Source organism: Liolophura sinensis, chromosome 12 (genome assembly GCF_032854445.1).
Source record: "Liolophura sinensis isolate JHLJ2023 chromosome 12, CUHK_Ljap_v2, whole genome shotgun sequence".
NCBI classification, from domain to species: domain Eukaryota; kingdom Metazoa; phylum Mollusca; class Polyplacophora; order Chitonida; family Chitonidae; genus Liolophura; species Liolophura sinensis.
In genome coordinates this window covers 8,818,240-8,835,149 of record NC_088306.1, presented here as the reverse complement: position 1 = coordinate 8,835,149, position 16,910 = coordinate 8,818,240, and the positions used below count along the sequence as shown (strand labels likewise).

Below are 16,910 nucleotides of genomic sequence, written 5' to 3'. Positions count from 1 at the left end.
AGTAAGGTTCAAAATAGCAGTCGAAAAAACTTATAATGTATCAACAACCTATAACATCTGTGTGACGGTATTCTCCAATCAATGCTCCTTCACTCTTCAGTTCGCAGGAAAATCCTGCAACCAATTTCACCAATGGCGCAAAAAGGCAATTTCCGGTTTTGGTAAGAAAACATTTAATCCAAATTAAACTTTTAAAGGTATGCATCTAGTCCAATATATTTGTCCACTGATACCCGGTTAAAGAAAAATTTCAGAAAAGTACCCATCTTCATATATGTTCAGAAGTTCAGAATTCATCGTTTTCACCGTAGTTATAATATAAAAAATTACGGCATAGAGTTAAACTAGAGGAGCCATAATGTAATAGTTGGCAAATTGTTACACATAACCGGTGAGCTAAGGCCCCTTGTCAATTCTCTTCAGTCGTTTATTTATTTGATTTGTGTTTTACGCCGTGCTCAAGGATATTCCACTTAAACGACGGAGGCCGGCATTATGGTGAGTGGAAACCGGGTGCAGTCCGGAGGAAACACACGACCATCTGCAGGCTGCTGCCAGACCTTCCCACATACGGCCAGAGGGGAAGCCAGCATGACCTGGACTTGAACTCACAGCGACTGCATTGGTGAGAGACTCCTGGGTCATTACGCTATGCTAGCGCGCTAACCAATTGAGCCACGTAGGCCCCTCTCCCCTCAGTTAGGAACCTCAAGGAATGTTTTGGGCACCGCAGAAAAGTTCGCTGCTTTATCAAGCAGATTCTGGCAGTTTGTAGACGCAACAGATCCTTCTGTAAAACTCTAAACCAGAATACATAGCCGCGCATTCCCTGTGAATTTAAGCGAGAAATCGTGAGATCTCCGTGACATCATATTCACAAATCATCATATTCATATTCAAAACCTGTACTGAAGGCTGCAGAATGGGAATCTTATAAATCTATGGGTTGAAACAGGCATTCGTATACCAGCCGTCAACCTACAAGGGCGTTCCGGGTCAAGAATAGCAAGACCAATTCCCAAAACGACGTTTGACACAAATCACCACAGAACTAAGAAAGTATATGGAGTATAAAAATAGGACGGAGTCATACAAAGAGAAGCAGTCAACAGTTTTCAATGATGTAGGAAAGAAACAAATATGTTATAGGCGACAGAGTGAAATCAAAATTCAAACCGTGTACCATGCTTGAATATAAGTTGTCGATTATAAAATATCTATCTCAGTGTGCTTTGATAGCAACTGTCCATATACTCAAAGCGGCCAACCAATGCAATACGTTGAAGACTGTTTGAGACACGCATCTGTTTTCAATTGCGAAGTTCTTGCAGCAACGTGTGGATGGTGGTGGGTTTCCCAAGTGTCCTGCCAGGTTTCCTCCCACTATAATGCTGGAAATATTCTTGAGTGTGGCGTAAATACCAATGAAATAAATAACAAAAACAAGTGCCATGTGTTTTTAAAAAAAGGTAAACTGTATTTCAGAAGGCATAGTCAATCGAGGACAACATAAGATACACCACAAAGTGTTCTTACAAACATGGGATTCAAAATGATACATTTTATACAAGGCTGATATATTATGCAGAACAAACTCTGAGGTTGTATTAAAAAAAAATCACCCTTTGAAATAATGATATCAATGGGGCTGCTTACACATCATTACAATGCATTCACTAATGCACTCACACCCAAGCTCATTCACACGCCATATGGGGATGAATATTGCGATACGTCCAAATCGGACGGCGATAATAGGCCAAAAAACGTCATGCTGTGTGAAGTAAGATATAGGCCTTTGAAAACACTATGCTTAGCCCATTACATATGGCTTGTGTAACAAAAATATACAAATGTAGTAACTAGGAATGCCATAGCATATTAATACAATGTCATCGGAAATAGCACCGGCTAAAAATAAATCAAGAACTACTATTATTGCAATTGTACATGGATATTTTTAAACCAAAATAAAGTTCTTGATCGGCTGCCTACCTGTATCAGTTGTCCAGCAACATGGTAGGGGGAGGTAAATCATGTCTTACACGGCATGGGCTACTTAGTTTGTGCATCATCGTGTCTTACACTCCTTAAAATCAAGAAATGGGATAAAACGGGACACTATCGGAGTGACAACAAGTGGGATTAACTCAGTAGTGGTTGGGTGGGGGTGGGGTGTAGAGGGGGGAGGAGGTGCATTAAACAGGGCTCCACACTTATCTCTGTTAAGAACACTCTCTAGAAATACAGCTGGTTTGCAAATGACTACCATCAATGCACAGTCATATTGTTTTTCTCCATTCTGGTCTCTAATCACCATTTACCACTGTCGCAAAACAGCCTTCGCACTGTACGCTTCACTGGATGCTCCGCTTCTCGTAGTTCCACGCGCCAATAACTAGTGTCGCGTTACGTTACCGCTGCTTTATTAGGCAAGGGAGGTAATTCAGCTGCGGACTATGCAATCTGCCGTTCTAAATAGGGAAGTAAGTTTATCTCAAGTCTCTGGGGTTCATATTCCATAATTTACATCAACGTTTCGAATCGATCACTTCAAACAAAACATGTTTAGTTCAATGGTTATAGGCCTGTAAACATGTAACACGTGTACTGCACTACCGTAATTCATGCGACGAATGTTACATGTACAATCACAATGCTGGTGGAATGCTTGTTATAGACTTGCACATTTGTAAGCATAGGTACATATACGCGCAGAACATGACCATTACAGCCCAAACATTTCGGTCGGCAATAAGTGACTCCATGTACCTCATCCAAACCACACCCCACACCAACCACCATTGCCATTAGAGCCACCTTTACCACGGAAAACCACCACTACCGTCACCACGAACCAAGCACCGCCTCGAATGTTGACGATCATTGGCCCCTCATTCAATTGTAGCCAAACCAAACGAAACACAGTTACATAATTCAAGTTCAATCTTATGTTGTACATAAGATTAACATAGCGTTGGTGATCGTAACAAGATTTAAATCAACGACGACGTCAATTTAGACCGCTTCTCTGTCACTTGCTGACAACATTTAGTCTGTTTTTACAACCTCATGTCTAACCTTAAAAAGTGAGTCATTTGTCACGTTTCCTGTCCTCTGTTCGAATACAGCGGGATTGTCACGTAATGGAGCCACTGTATACACAAATGTAATACCAATGCATGAAATGTAGGCTTAAAAACTTTAATGTATAAATTGCGTGTTTGCAAAGTATGTTCACTATTCACGTATTAAGTATATCAGAATAACCAAGTTGTAAAAAAAAAAAAACACGGTAGATATTCGCGCACAACCGTGTGTTTTTACATGAAGGACTATGATGCGCATGCGCACTGATTAAAATTCATTAAAACTTGTACAGCACAGCACCTTTTCTAGCATACATTATAATCAATGACAACGGAGAGAACGTAGACATACAGGGCCCTAAAACGGGTCCACAATACATATTTTTTGTGGCATTTCACAGCTGGTGGCTAAACACCGAACGCTTTGTGCGTGACAACATCTTCTAATTGCCTTAAAGATGTTTCGACGCGACTGCTGGCTACGGAATTCATTCAAATGTGTTAAGGCTTGCTAAAGATGTAAGCAGCCGCAAACGTTATCAAGCATGTAATAACAGCAATCAGCCACACAACTTATGATGCTTGGTAAAGTTATAACCATCCACACTGAAACGTCTCTCTTGGAAATGAAAAAAGTTGCGATCAACTTATGTGTTACGTTTGCCTATGAAAACCCAAGTTACACATACAACTGTCACACAACCGTCACATCCTTAACTCACATCCAAGGCAGTCGGCCGTGAGTAATAAAACAACATCACAGATTTCTAACAGAATAGTCATTCGACTAATATGAATCATACAGTTAGACGCCATACAGGATATCAGTTTGTACAAACGTTCCCTGAGCAGTATGCAATACAGCATAAACAAGTGCTAATGGAAGAAATCAAGAATCTGACGAGCAGATAACCTGAGCTCCTTTTCGATGCCTAATTTTGTTTCTTTATCTATATTCAGCCGATGACAAGTAAATTTCAGGGATCATACTGTTTCAGATTTATCAGCTGCGGATTCAGGACAGATGGAACATCTGAAAATCATCCTGTGTATCAAGACACCAATGCTCATAAGCGAAAATAGTCCTTTGCAAATCACATCCCTTCTTGTGTTTGTACCGTGACTGTATTCCCAGGAGGTACAGTCTACATCTCCTCTAGAACCATGCTGACCTTCGATTCATGGACGTATGGCATGCAGAGGGCTTTAACCAATCTCCAGATTGTCCGTATATCATATCTGGTTCAACCAGAGTGACTCTGATCCACCGTTCATGGCCTTCTTATAACATTTAAGTTCGGTACTGATCTACCATCACGCTTTTATCACATTGAGTATCATTTCATTCACCCGTTTCACTGTTGCCTTAATTGTCATCTCTCTTTTGCAGTAGGCTCAGGTCCTGAGCAGTTTTAGGATCTAACCTCTCACCAGTCTGCACAGTCCATCCGAGCTTCTGAGTGGTATCTTATTAAGTGAATAATAGTGAAAGCCTTCAGGCTCCGCATCACCATGACTCATATCGGACAGTGTATACCGCCGAGTCGGGCATTCTAAGTGGATCTTGTACGTGACCGTAGGTGTTTTAGACATACTATAATGTCACCTTCACAGAATTCACTATCTGTTATAGCTGCTGTACATTCCATCTGTTGTCCACAATTTACGCCGACACATCATCCACTTTCACTTTGATATCGCATTCTTTTCCAAAGTCCACTTCCAGATCTGTCCCTGCGGTGGATCGGTTGCGCCGTCTCTGTAAGCAAGGTATCCACCAAAGCATCACGCCACTTAAAGCAATCATGGTGCCCTCTGCGATGAAAGAGATGTCATAGCTGCCCGTGCCGTCATATATCCAACCTGTTCAAATGGAAAGAAAAGCAAACAGTGTTACCGTTTTGCCGTATGACTGGTGTATCTATATATCCAACCTGTTCAAATGGAAAGAAAAGCAAACAGTGTTACCGCTTTACCTTATGACTGGTGTTTCTCTAAGCTTGGATTATCTTCACAATTGTTCAGATCCATTGCTCGTTATAACGCATGTGGCTTTAAGTCAGGTGGTTTACGAGGTTTAAGCCGAAGGTCGGTGGTTTACATCTGGGAGGCCTTCTTACATCAGTCCGCCACTTACTATAATGTTTCGATTCGATACGAAACGAAACTTCAGTGGAGTTCTGAATAAAATCGTATATTCTACATTTATGCTACAGAGAAATGGAGACAGAGCAATGTATAATAGGTACTTACATTTCGTTTATGACTGGCTTTTAACTTCACCTGCCCTCACTACAACCTGGATAAACCTCGGATTTCTCTCACTGGAGTGAGGCTTATTGTTTATTGTTTTAGAGCACCATACGATACTTATATATGGTATACCGCTACATTGTCTATACCACTAACTCCTTTTCAGTACCAGCCGCCACTAAGCGCGAGACCTGACGTGTAACAAATACACTCATAAATACTGTTATATCACAGACAAATCTGTTTCTATTTATTGGCTTGATTTAATATAAGGAAATTTTCAAAACCGGTTTAATTGTTTAATGCGTGACTTTCGCTGAAGAGCTGAAGATGAGAGGTCTTGAGGTTATTGTCCTCAAGCGTCCATTATACAGGAATGCCTGCTACAATTAAAACTAAGAGAATTTGTGGTGAAATCCACTTCGGTCAAGGGGGATGGTCAGCCACATGGCAGAGGACAATGGTCTTCTGCCGAGTTCTGTGTTTTTCCTCATCCGTTAATCTAACGGTCGTCGAAGACTTACAACATTCTCAGTATAGCGTCAAGTCCACAGCACATAAATAAAGCAGGTTATACTACACCCCTGTAACATTAATATCGTGATACCCTTTAAACCACCTGCTCATGACACTACATGTTAAACAATACACGACAGGAGACAAGATATTCATCCAACCTGGCCTCATCACGCCTAAGTTGTGGAATTTATAAACCAGCCTAATATATGATGAAACATGTTTCCGGTGAACATATTAGGCTTACCAACCGTTTTTCAGTTTGTCTTAAGAGCAGTGGGGTCGTTACTGTATTATACATGGTGTTACTTACCAGCAATTGGTGGACCTATGAGTGTGGCAACGCCTTGAAACAGAAGGAGTAGGCCGAACGAATTCGTAAGTTTTTCAAGGCCGAGAAGGTCAACTAGCACCACGGAGGTCAAGGACACATACACACCTGAAGGTCAAACGAATAAGCATGCATGAAGACACAGGCTTGGATATTACGAAGAACACATTTTGTAATTATATGTATTACATGCAAAACAGGGTGGACATTGTTGTGAAGTCTTTGCGAGTTTGTGAAACAATTACCCAAATTCTGTACTTCACAATACGTTTCGCATGAGGTACACGCACTTTTGTCATTTTAAGCATAAGAGCTTAAGGATAATGTATCGAAAACAGTAGTTTTGATATTTCACATTTCTCCTCATTAGTGCAATGAATCTCATATGTGATATAAAAAATTTCTGGAATCAAGTATGGTTTTCTCTGGTCATTGGCTCAGTTGATTTGAAGTTAACATAAGGGATATTTACCTATAAAGAGTCCGAAGGAGGCAGCATAGGCAATGAGCCAAGGGTAGGTGGTACAGAGGGGACTGAGTGCTGTCCACAGTCCACAGATGGTCAGAGCGCAGTTGTACAAGTGCAGTCTGTTCACAGATTGTCTGTCTGACAGCCACCCGAAGACAATACGACCGAAGGTGTTAGCAATACCAATCACAGAAATCAGAAAGGCGGCGTCTGTCGAATCAATGCCCAGTTCCAGGGCACGATCAGGCAGATATATAAAAGGCATGTTAAACCCAATGCTCGTGCAGAGGTTTGATATGGCGAAGAGCAAGAAAACTGGATCCTTGAGAAGGGAAAAGTCTAACATTTGTTTTAACGTGTCCCTCATTTCGGGAGAGAGCTTGATGAAGCCGAAGAGCTTCCAGTCTTCCGCAGATGAAATGTGCTCAGGAATGGACGTAATGCTGGTGACATACATTGCCGGATTGGACCGGTACATAGGAATGTTCACCAAACTACCGCTGTAGAAAATGTCCTTGCGGTACATGGGACCCCGTACGGACACGGGGGTCCGTAGCGTCACGTGAGAACTGTGTCGCTTCTCGGACACCAGCGGATGGAGGTGTCGTGGGGAAGGTGGGGACATGCTCCCGACCGACTTGCCAGGGGTACTCTTGCCGTTACCGATCACATGCAGGGCACCGTCACTTCGGATCATGTTGGGCTGCACGTTGAATATCGGAGACAAGTGTGTATCGCCCTTTTTCTGAGCATTCCTGTTCTGATGCTTTTTGAATTTCACAATCGGATTCCCGGAGTGTTCCGAATGTTTCACTAAAGCCTCAACCTCCTCGTCGTCCAAGTGATTGTGTTTTCTCCGAGGTACAGACTCCTCCAGCGGTCTAAACAAGGCCCCCAACGCTACACAGTTCAAGATAATGCCCGCTTGAATCAAGATGGCACCTTTCCAGCCGAACTGGTCAAGAAGCCATTTTGAAAGCGGTGCAAAAATGAAAGTACCACATCCGGAACCACAAACAGCCAGTCCTGTGGCGAAAGCCCTACGCTTCTCAAAATAGTTCGTAACTATGACAATAGCCGGTAAGTAGATTAACCCAAAACCAAGGCCTGGAATAGAAGAAAAAATTATTTAGTTATGTATTTATTCCTGTGATTGGTGTTTTACGCCGTACTCAAGAATATTTCACCTATACGACGGCGGCCAGCATTATGGTGGGAGGAAACTGGGCAGAGCTCGGGGTAAACCCACAACCATCCGCAGGTTGCTCACAGACTATTTCACGTACGGGGGCTGGAGAAGAAGCGACCATAAGCTGGACTTGAACTCACAGGAATCAAATCGTATATACCTTCAGACTGAGACTACAGTATGTTGTAAGCTGTATGCCACAATACGTTTACACTCTTCGTTTTAGGTAACACAAGCGGTAACTCCTTATCCTTCATCTCATTTTAATTCGTTCGAGTTTTTTTTTAAATTATAAATTTTAAATTTGTATGAATGTCAAAAAACGATACTCCAACCGACGACATGCCTGTTAATTCAACAATTAATCTGGTTAGTGTGTTTTATTTAATAGTTGGAAAATGACTTACCTGAGAGGACACCAAATGAGAAGTAGAGGTAGTAAATGTTTGGGGCGAAAAGACTGAGGATAAATCCAGTGCTGGCTATCAGGGCACCGGCTATGGTCACCGGACGACAGCCATACTTGTTCGTCAAGGCACTCGCTATGGGCCCTGTAGAGAATAGAACGAAAGAACGTGTTTTATGTCAGGGATATTTATTGACCTATGCGCCGAAACTGTCATTCGTGAAAACCACGTTTATAAAGTAGGACGGGATCATGCAAATAGGAAGTCAACAGTTCTCAGTGATGTTGAAAAGACGCAATGAATGTTCTAAGCGAATGAGTGAAATCAGCACATATCGTCGAATGATATTGAGGTCAAACCGTATGGATGTGGAGGTAAGGTGGGGTGGCGGTAATAACACATGGTGCGTTACAAAATTAGAATATATGTAATACCCAAGTAGGGGTTCATTTTATCTGTGAGATATTGATGGGCGTTAATGCCGCAACACAGATTCCGTTATAGATGGAAACTTCAACTGACATGAAATAGTGTCTAATTCAAGTCCGCGGAGTAGGAATACTGGATTATTCTGAAATAGAATGCTGACACATACACTCAAACGTTACGTTCGGTTTACGTCTCATGTCTTCGGTGCAACAAAAACAAAAGTCATTTGCATATGCGATTTCAAAAGTTTGCTCATTGTGCAGACTGGCCTGATCAAGCTCAGATCACAGGTAACATATACGTTACAGGAACTGTTCAATTGAGATGACTTCGCATAATTGTTCTTTACAGTAAGCCAGGTATACATATTTCAGGAATTTTAAGCGTGCTTGCTTCGATACTTGGTTTTAGTAACATTGCACTTGCGTTCAGGTTTTCTTCGGTCCAGTTTTATATATTAAACAAGGCTCTGTATAACGCTTTGTTCTCAAGAGACTATGCACTTTCTGCTCTTTAGTGAACACAGAAACTATTTGTCCATTAGACGAAAGCTGTTAATAGTTTAAACCTTTGTACAGTGCCCTTGTGACCTTTTGCACTGTGTGTAGGCTTCCTGACGTATGCACATCTTCCTTTCGTGAATGGAATTATTTTAATTAAAATTGAAACGGCACGATGCGTTGGATGTATGCCGCACAAAAATTTAGATCAAAAGGCCTATGTAATCACACTGGTTAAACAATTAAATGGATTTGTATTTTATTCAAACATTTGACGTCATACAGTTTGAAACCCAGAGGCCATAGAGATGACGCTGTCAGAAGATAGAGTGGGTCGGTAATGTCACACTCCCCTGTAACATTTGGCACCAATTAACCCGACTCCTTACCGGATTGATCATCACAAAGACCATGTTCAGGAGCGCCAGTTATTTGGATCTTGTTTGTTGTTAAGTGCATTTCAAGATTTGACAGTTTTTAAGTTGGCGCTGCTCGTGTTATCTGGACTTAGAGTACACATACGTATGGAATACGACAACCGTACTTGTATGCGTACCGGGGGCGTGTTACAGTAAGATAACATTTATCTGCAACGATGTAATACTTGCTAACAAACACTGTTTACGTTTAATTATCAAAAAGTTGACGCAATCCATGTCTGCCACGCTCAGTCTTTATCTGAAAACTGTAAGGTCAGAGGTCAAACTGTAATAAATCCCCCGTGAGCAAACTAGCAAGTGTAAATGTGTACAAAGGTATACCAGTTTACTTGGGGGTGTATATGTGCACACAGTGTTGACAATTAGCAATACCCGTTTTGAGCTTCCCTGGTTGTACTCTCTATACCATCGTATTTACAACATACCGGTAAAGGGAATGCTATCTCCAGTAAATTTATATAAGTATTCGTCTAGGAAAGTTTCTTTCATAGAAGACTTTGTACTGAACCTCGTCCAACCTACAGATATGTAACTAACGAATGGTAGTTAGTCATTTGACTTAAATACCCATGTGCTGTGAGTTTGGCTCTCGCAAGATGCCGTTATGGTTAAACGCCTGTTGTGCAACTGGTCCATCAAGAATGATGTTCTACTGAAACAGTGAACACTTCTTTTCTGTGTAATTATGCTTTCGGTTAATTAATAAGTACTAGTTATATACTTATTAATTTGTTATAGTCTCTTTAAACTTTACAAGTGTTCCACTTTTGTAAGACACCACATTAAGCTATGTTTCAAGTTTATCATCTGCTGAACGTCTTTATACATGTAGTACAAATACTTCCATTGAAACTTGTATTGTAACTGATACCCAGATAGAAAAAAATATTTTTTGTGTGATCACGTCAATAAGAAATACTAGATAGTACTTTTTGGAAATTAATGTTTAGATATATCCATCTATTAAAATACCAAAATCATAGCTTCAGTAGGTTGACGTTGTGTTCCAATAATACCTTAGCACCATTTGTATTCTTCGTCAACAGTTGCTATGCAAATCGGCCCCGATTATCAAGATGTCTGTTTAACATGACTAACTATCCATTGAAGCCCTGATCAGATATGCTATAAAAGGGGAATTTCAGAGCAAGACTGAGCGATAAGCACATTCTATACTGACGACATCCGGCAGTTTTGCAAAACTTGAACTTTACATCCTTCCGAAAGGAATAATTTAATCCGAGTGGCGCACCAAAACGGATGTAGGCCCTACGTCAGGAAATTATACACCCTCTGAATTCAACCAAGAAACTGAGTCGCCAGCTGATCTGGTTCGTGTGGTAGACGAGTTCTCTCGCACTTGCCGTTTTAATTGGCTTAATCATATAGCGTTGCGTACATTGTTTATGTATGAAAATCTATATATTAACAACACTATTTTTGTACAAAATGACAGGGACAATAATGATGCCTGGAAACGTGTTTCTTTAGCCATCATTCGGAGGCATTTGAGAGCCGATTAGCTATAGCTAGGTTATACAATGACATATAGTTACTGATATCAACTCCTGGCCTCAGGTTACCTCATGTTTAAGTGCCCGTCCTAACATCGTATTCAAGTGACGCCTGTGCTGATAGCCAAAAATAATGTAGCTGTGCTTCCTTACCAGCTTCACATTACAGCGCTTAATATGTGGTTTACATAGTCAAATCTGTACACACAAGCTAACTTTAATAAATCAACGGCCAACTGCCCTACGTAGTTTTGTACTGTAATGTATGACACTGTTGGTATGTTTCTGTAACCATCTGATCTACATTTTCCTGTTTTAATACCGTGTACAGGATGGAACGTGTGCAATAATTACACACTTGACACAGGACTGAGTGCGTCTTTTCCACACCGTTTGACAAACGATGAAAGTTTCTACATTTCTACATAACGCCGGCTTAATTTCACCTTGTGTAAATCCCGTGTTTCTATGGATTTAAGAAGGAGGTGGGGGGGGGGGGAGTTTTGAAAATCAGTCGTTGTGTTATTGAGAAGATATTAAATGATCTAACAGTACCCTTTCAATGAGATAAAAATCTGAGTCAACTAATTAAAAACCTGAGTCATACATTTCTTAGAAAACTTAAAAAAAACTGAGTCATATGACCAGATCAGCTGAGTCATGAAGCTCGTCTGGTTATATTGTTGACTAGGCTCTTTCATGACTCAGATTATCTAGTCATATGACTCAGTTTTTAGCTGAATTTGCTCAGATGTATTTGAGTGAGTTAACCCAAAGTTTTCTCACAGTGTTGTAAGAAGTCACGACTACACAGACCTAAAAAATACAATTTAATAAAGGAATATACGTTGTGTACAGCCAGTTTTCCGCACCCGAAATATATGATTACCCCATAAAAGTAATGGTATTGTAAACTGCAATCCAACAGGAACTCTTGGAGAGTTCTACGCTGAAATCTCCCGGCCGAAGCGTATCGAATTGCTAATAAACATACACACACACGATCACTCACCAACCGATAACGTAATTCCAGGCACCAGGGACCCCACCCAGGCTGTCTCGCCTTTACCGCCTTTAAAGAAGTCCAAGAATTCAACATAGAAGATTCCAAATGAGTACACGATGCCGTCAGCGACGACGTGAATGAGAAATGAGCTGAACACGACCATCCAACCCCAGCCTCCGTCTGGCGGAACCGGAAGGTTGGGTTCCTCACTGTCGTCTGCTGTTCCATTTGGCCGCTTCTCTTCTTCTTGGCGACCTTTTCCCATGTTAGCGTCTTCGTCAGTTTTTGAGCAAAAGGTAACTCTCCTTGTAAACACGTGTCCAGGTGAGCGGTTCAACTGTGTCTACTGTAATCTATTAGTGGCCGGAATATTACGAATATCACTTTTCGGCTCCCACGCACTGGTCATTCGACGTCTCCGTTTAGATATCCTGACAGAAGACAGAAAATTCATTGACTGAAATTTAACAATGAATAAATATATAAGAAAGTAAAAATTTTAACTGGGAATTATTCACAATCAAATCATGATTATGACCAGCACAGTGTAATATTACGTTTACGAGAATACCGGACAACTCCAGTGAATTACAGCCAGCAGCCACGCGCTGTGGAAAACCGTTTGTAAAGTCTCTTTCTGAACAAACTTAAACGTAATGCAAAAAGCTTCACTAGACGCTACAGCAGTGAATAAAGGCCATACGCATACAGACTACAGCAGTGAATAAAGGTCACACGCAGGCTGACTACGGTTGTGCAAAAAAAACCAAGGTCAATACGTAGGTGTAATCAACTTCACGCACGCATTTCACCGAGCAACACACAGGTCAGCAAATCAGTTGATAGAGTGTTGACAGCCATTAATCGTCTAGCACCACATACTGAAGTAAACACTTTCGCCCTGCAGCAAGCCATGTCTCTGTTCACTGACAGCGGACGGTGAAAACTACGCGTCAGCTGGCACAGTGAAAGTATGCCGTTAGCTACTTGTCCAAGGTCAGTACAAGATAAAGAATATAAGTTATTGTAGATAAGGCTGACAATACAATATGAGGGTATAAAACAGGTGGCTCTACAACTGCCCCCCTCCCCTCCCCCCCCCCACCACAAAAAAAAATGTAGGTAGGTTAGTATTGTCATGAACGAACAGCCCTCAATGAATATATTCTATCTGCTGGAATACTAAAACGATTTGGAATATCTGTAACGTGGTATTAGTACCAATTTAATGACATACGATCATAGTTCAGTATTGCTCAGTATTGCTAAAGCCTTGTTCCACACAGAAAGGTGTGATTGAAGTAAAAGTCTGAAATATGATTAAATGTCGCATTAAAAAAATGGCCGTCTCTTGGACCGGAAATTGTGTGTGATATTAAAGATTTAAATTTTGAATCCCCAGCTCGAGCTGACTTTTCTTCGTAGCATAAAGACATAAGTCCGGATACATTTGTTATGATTTCCACAAAGTTTTCAAGAAATAGATGATTCGAACTCCGCATTCACCTTTAACATTTCACGCTTGTTAAAAGCTGATATCGAATAAACTAATCATCCATTTAACATTTACTGACCCGACTAACATACACTGAGCTGGTAAACAAACCTACGCTGATCCTTGCGTCCACAAGAGTATACAGTCTTAGCTTCCGTGCGGTCTTTTCCGGTTCAGCAATAGGCTATTCTCAAATATCAGCGTACAATGCGCTAGTTTTCGTCAGGGTTTTACTGTTGATTGAGATCAAACTTTCGAAGCCGATATTTCATATTTAACTGCATTATCGTATGATATGGTGTTGTAGTGTCACGAATTACGACTTCATTGTTATAATTGTATCGCTCTAATTGTTCATAAACTATTTAGTCTCATCATAGAGAATCTGTCTCATCTCTCTAGGATATGACTTCAATTCCGCAGGCGATCATTCATCCATCTGTTTCAAAACAATATCATAATCACTCTAATCAACCTGACAAGTTCATAATTAAATGAATTTTACCTAAAGCAATCCTTAGTCTATCTTTTACCTACAGTATAACTTCCACGCTTCAGTTAGAGCTACTTTACTCTTGCGTTGCCTCTGAGCAAAGCATTACACAGCAAAATCGGTTAAGGCATATATAAACATATAAAAACAGCACTTTGTTTGCACATTAATGCATATGTGTTTATAAATACATGCCATGCGTTGTTTAATATTTGCAGTGTATACAAAACACCGTTTTTCACTCCTGTACAGATTAAAACCACACAGAATCTCGTGCGAAGTGAGAGCTTGTCGTATATACTGAGAGAAGGGATTAAGAGAGATGAGGTGAAACAGATTATAGATTTGTTTTTTGCTGTTACGACTACTACAACTGCTCTGGCACACAGTCTTGCACGCATATACAGAGAATTGTTTCTTCTATTACTACCACACCACAAACCGAAGACCTGAAATCGTAGAGTTTCTATTTATATTCACTTAAAATAACAACTAAAAATACATTTGTCTGTACGAAACATTTTAACAGCGTATCTGTGTGGTAGGAAGTAACAAAAAATTCTCCCATGACCCATTATTTTTACCCCCGGGTTCGCATTTTAATCATAGCATGCATTAGGGACTAATGTGGTCAAGTTCTGGGGCATAACGGTGCTACACGCACTGCAAGGATGTCTCATTAACGCCTGCATAAAACACATATCAAGTACATCAGCTGTGTGTGCCAAATGATTTCCTGTTTGTGTAGCCAAGCGTCTCTTGGTTCGAGCGTTTGTGCTGGACAACATACAGCAATGCATAGGGAAAGTCTCCTCTTGACGTCATCGCCCTGTATAGTAGAACAGCTGCTTGTCATTTACACTGGCCATAGTATCTTCCGGAGCACAATGGCCCTAATGCCAACATACATACAGTTCTACCATGAAAAGGACACCAGGCATGACACCATACACAGTCACTGTATACTGATATCCGTCATACCAGCCCTTTAATTTGCGCACGAGAAAGAGAAGAAACCTTTGTGGACATGACTGATCTCGATATTGAAGCCGGGACTCCTTGTAAGATGCAAACGCTTTACCTGTGTACGTTGCAGCCTCGAAAGCACATGGTCGAATACATCCAAATGCCATGGTTCCAGCTCGCGTATGTTGATACTGTTAGACATTTATCTGAACAGTTCGAGTAAACCCCTCTCTGAGTTAAACTGACAACAGACCGGATTGCCGCGCTGCTCTAGTTATACTTGCTAAGCTATAGTCTTTATATCCATATATGTTTACCATTGAAATCATTCACACTTTTCAGATGTGAATTCCCGAGCCACGTTTATTACACAATTTCTTTCATCATGGCGTAAATACAAACGCATGCCTCTGTTGCGCCTATAACGGGTTATTTCAGCTTGTGCCAAAAATAAACTTCCGTTATTTGAGCTACAACAACAACAACGACAGAGCATTTTACAGAACGCGCCATAGATCACTTCTATGTTTGCCAAACCATGATTTTCACTTAATGTTGACGGAACTCATTACAGTTAAAGGAAGGCATTGTTTAATGCTGCTGAATGATCACTAGGCCATTTGAACTAAGGACAGGTGCCAAGCTAAAACAACCGTGATATCCCCTTCTGTGGTAATACTGTACCGATATTAGATGGATTTTGCCTTAAACTATCATAGTGTCACGCCCGTAGATACATATTTTAATTTGTACCGCGTCAGGAGGAAACGAAAATGCATGCATGTTAGATTCGGGCGGTTAGATCTTATCTCATGGTGCATTTGGCGCATGCCCATGTAAATTGATATGTTCACGTTAAATCATGTGACAAATAAATAGAATACATATGCTCAGAAAAAATGGCATCTGTATAACGGGGAAAATATCCTTCAGCATGAAGTCCGTTGGAAAACATATTGCTTTAGCTCGTCTTTATATATCCTAAGACAGTTGTAAGAATGTAAGAATATTACCTTTGTCATGGGGAGGATACGTTGTTTAAATCCGCCATTGTATTCTGCTCTGTAAATGTATCTCGTCATGAACATTAGAGTCAATACAGTATTTTAATCCTGGGTTGTCTCCATCAGAACTTTAGACTTGGGTCGCTAAGACACAAATTAAGGAGTTAGGCCAAAATACGTCCTTGAGACAACTTCCCGTAAGTGTGTGTGTGCATATAGCACCACATCAAAGAGCTTGCTTGTAAAGAATGGAAATGACAAAACCATATAGCTAACATGCGATTGGTAGGACTTGGACTGTACGGTGAAGTAGGACTACGGTTAAACTTTGCGCGGTCATGTGCCTGTCAATGGCGTGTCCAGTTTCATTCTAGACGTCAAGACCTCGTACACATAGACCTGTGAGGTCATCAAATCATGGCTTAGGTGTAGTACATGTAAGACATTCAGCTGCTAATGCTTTGTCTTGTGTACCGTGATTTGACAGTTGTCTGTGGGAAAATTTCGTGTATAAATACGGTAACGCTCTGCCCTATCTCCTACATGCGACATTGCTAGGCAATACTTGTTTGATATTGTTTCAAGTATCACTGAAAACGTTTTAGTGCACCTTTTCATAATATGTTCAAGTAACATTCATTTAGTATGTATTTATCAGCCCTCAACCAAAAAGAAAGAGTCCAGCCAATAATCACAGGGCCAATTCCCAACACTGTTTGGCCAATATAAATGTGTTCATAAAACCAGGCCACGTGCTTAGCAATAAAAGTGGGTGGAAATGTGTATGAAGACGTATCAGCAAAGAAATA

The 16,910-nt window shown here is 40.8% G+C and overlaps 1 protein-coding gene across 1 annotated transcript in view; it reads right to left on the bottom strand.

Annotated features, from left to right (window-relative positions):
- Window positions 1–1,463: 1,463 nt before the first annotated feature.
- The window catches only part of LOC135479278 (uncharacterized), a 28,419-nt gene continuing 12,972 nt past the window's right edge, over window positions 1,464–16,910 (bottom strand). Inside the window, exons 2-6 of the mRNA XM_064759097.1 lie at window positions 12,150–12,574; window positions 8,255–8,398; window positions 6,662–7,765; window positions 6,172–6,297; window positions 1,464–4,952 (exon numbers count right to left, since the gene is read on the bottom strand). Of these exons, the coding sequence (XP_064615167.1) occupies window positions 4,753–4,952; window positions 6,172–6,297; window positions 6,662–7,765; window positions 8,255–8,398; window positions 12,150–12,408 (1,833 nt within the window). The 5' untranslated portion in view covers window positions 12,409–12,574 and the 3' untranslated portion in view covers window positions 1,464–4,752. The remainder of the gene's footprint in view (window positions 4,953–6,171; window positions 6,298–6,661; window positions 7,766–8,254; window positions 8,399–12,149; window positions 12,575–16,910) is intronic.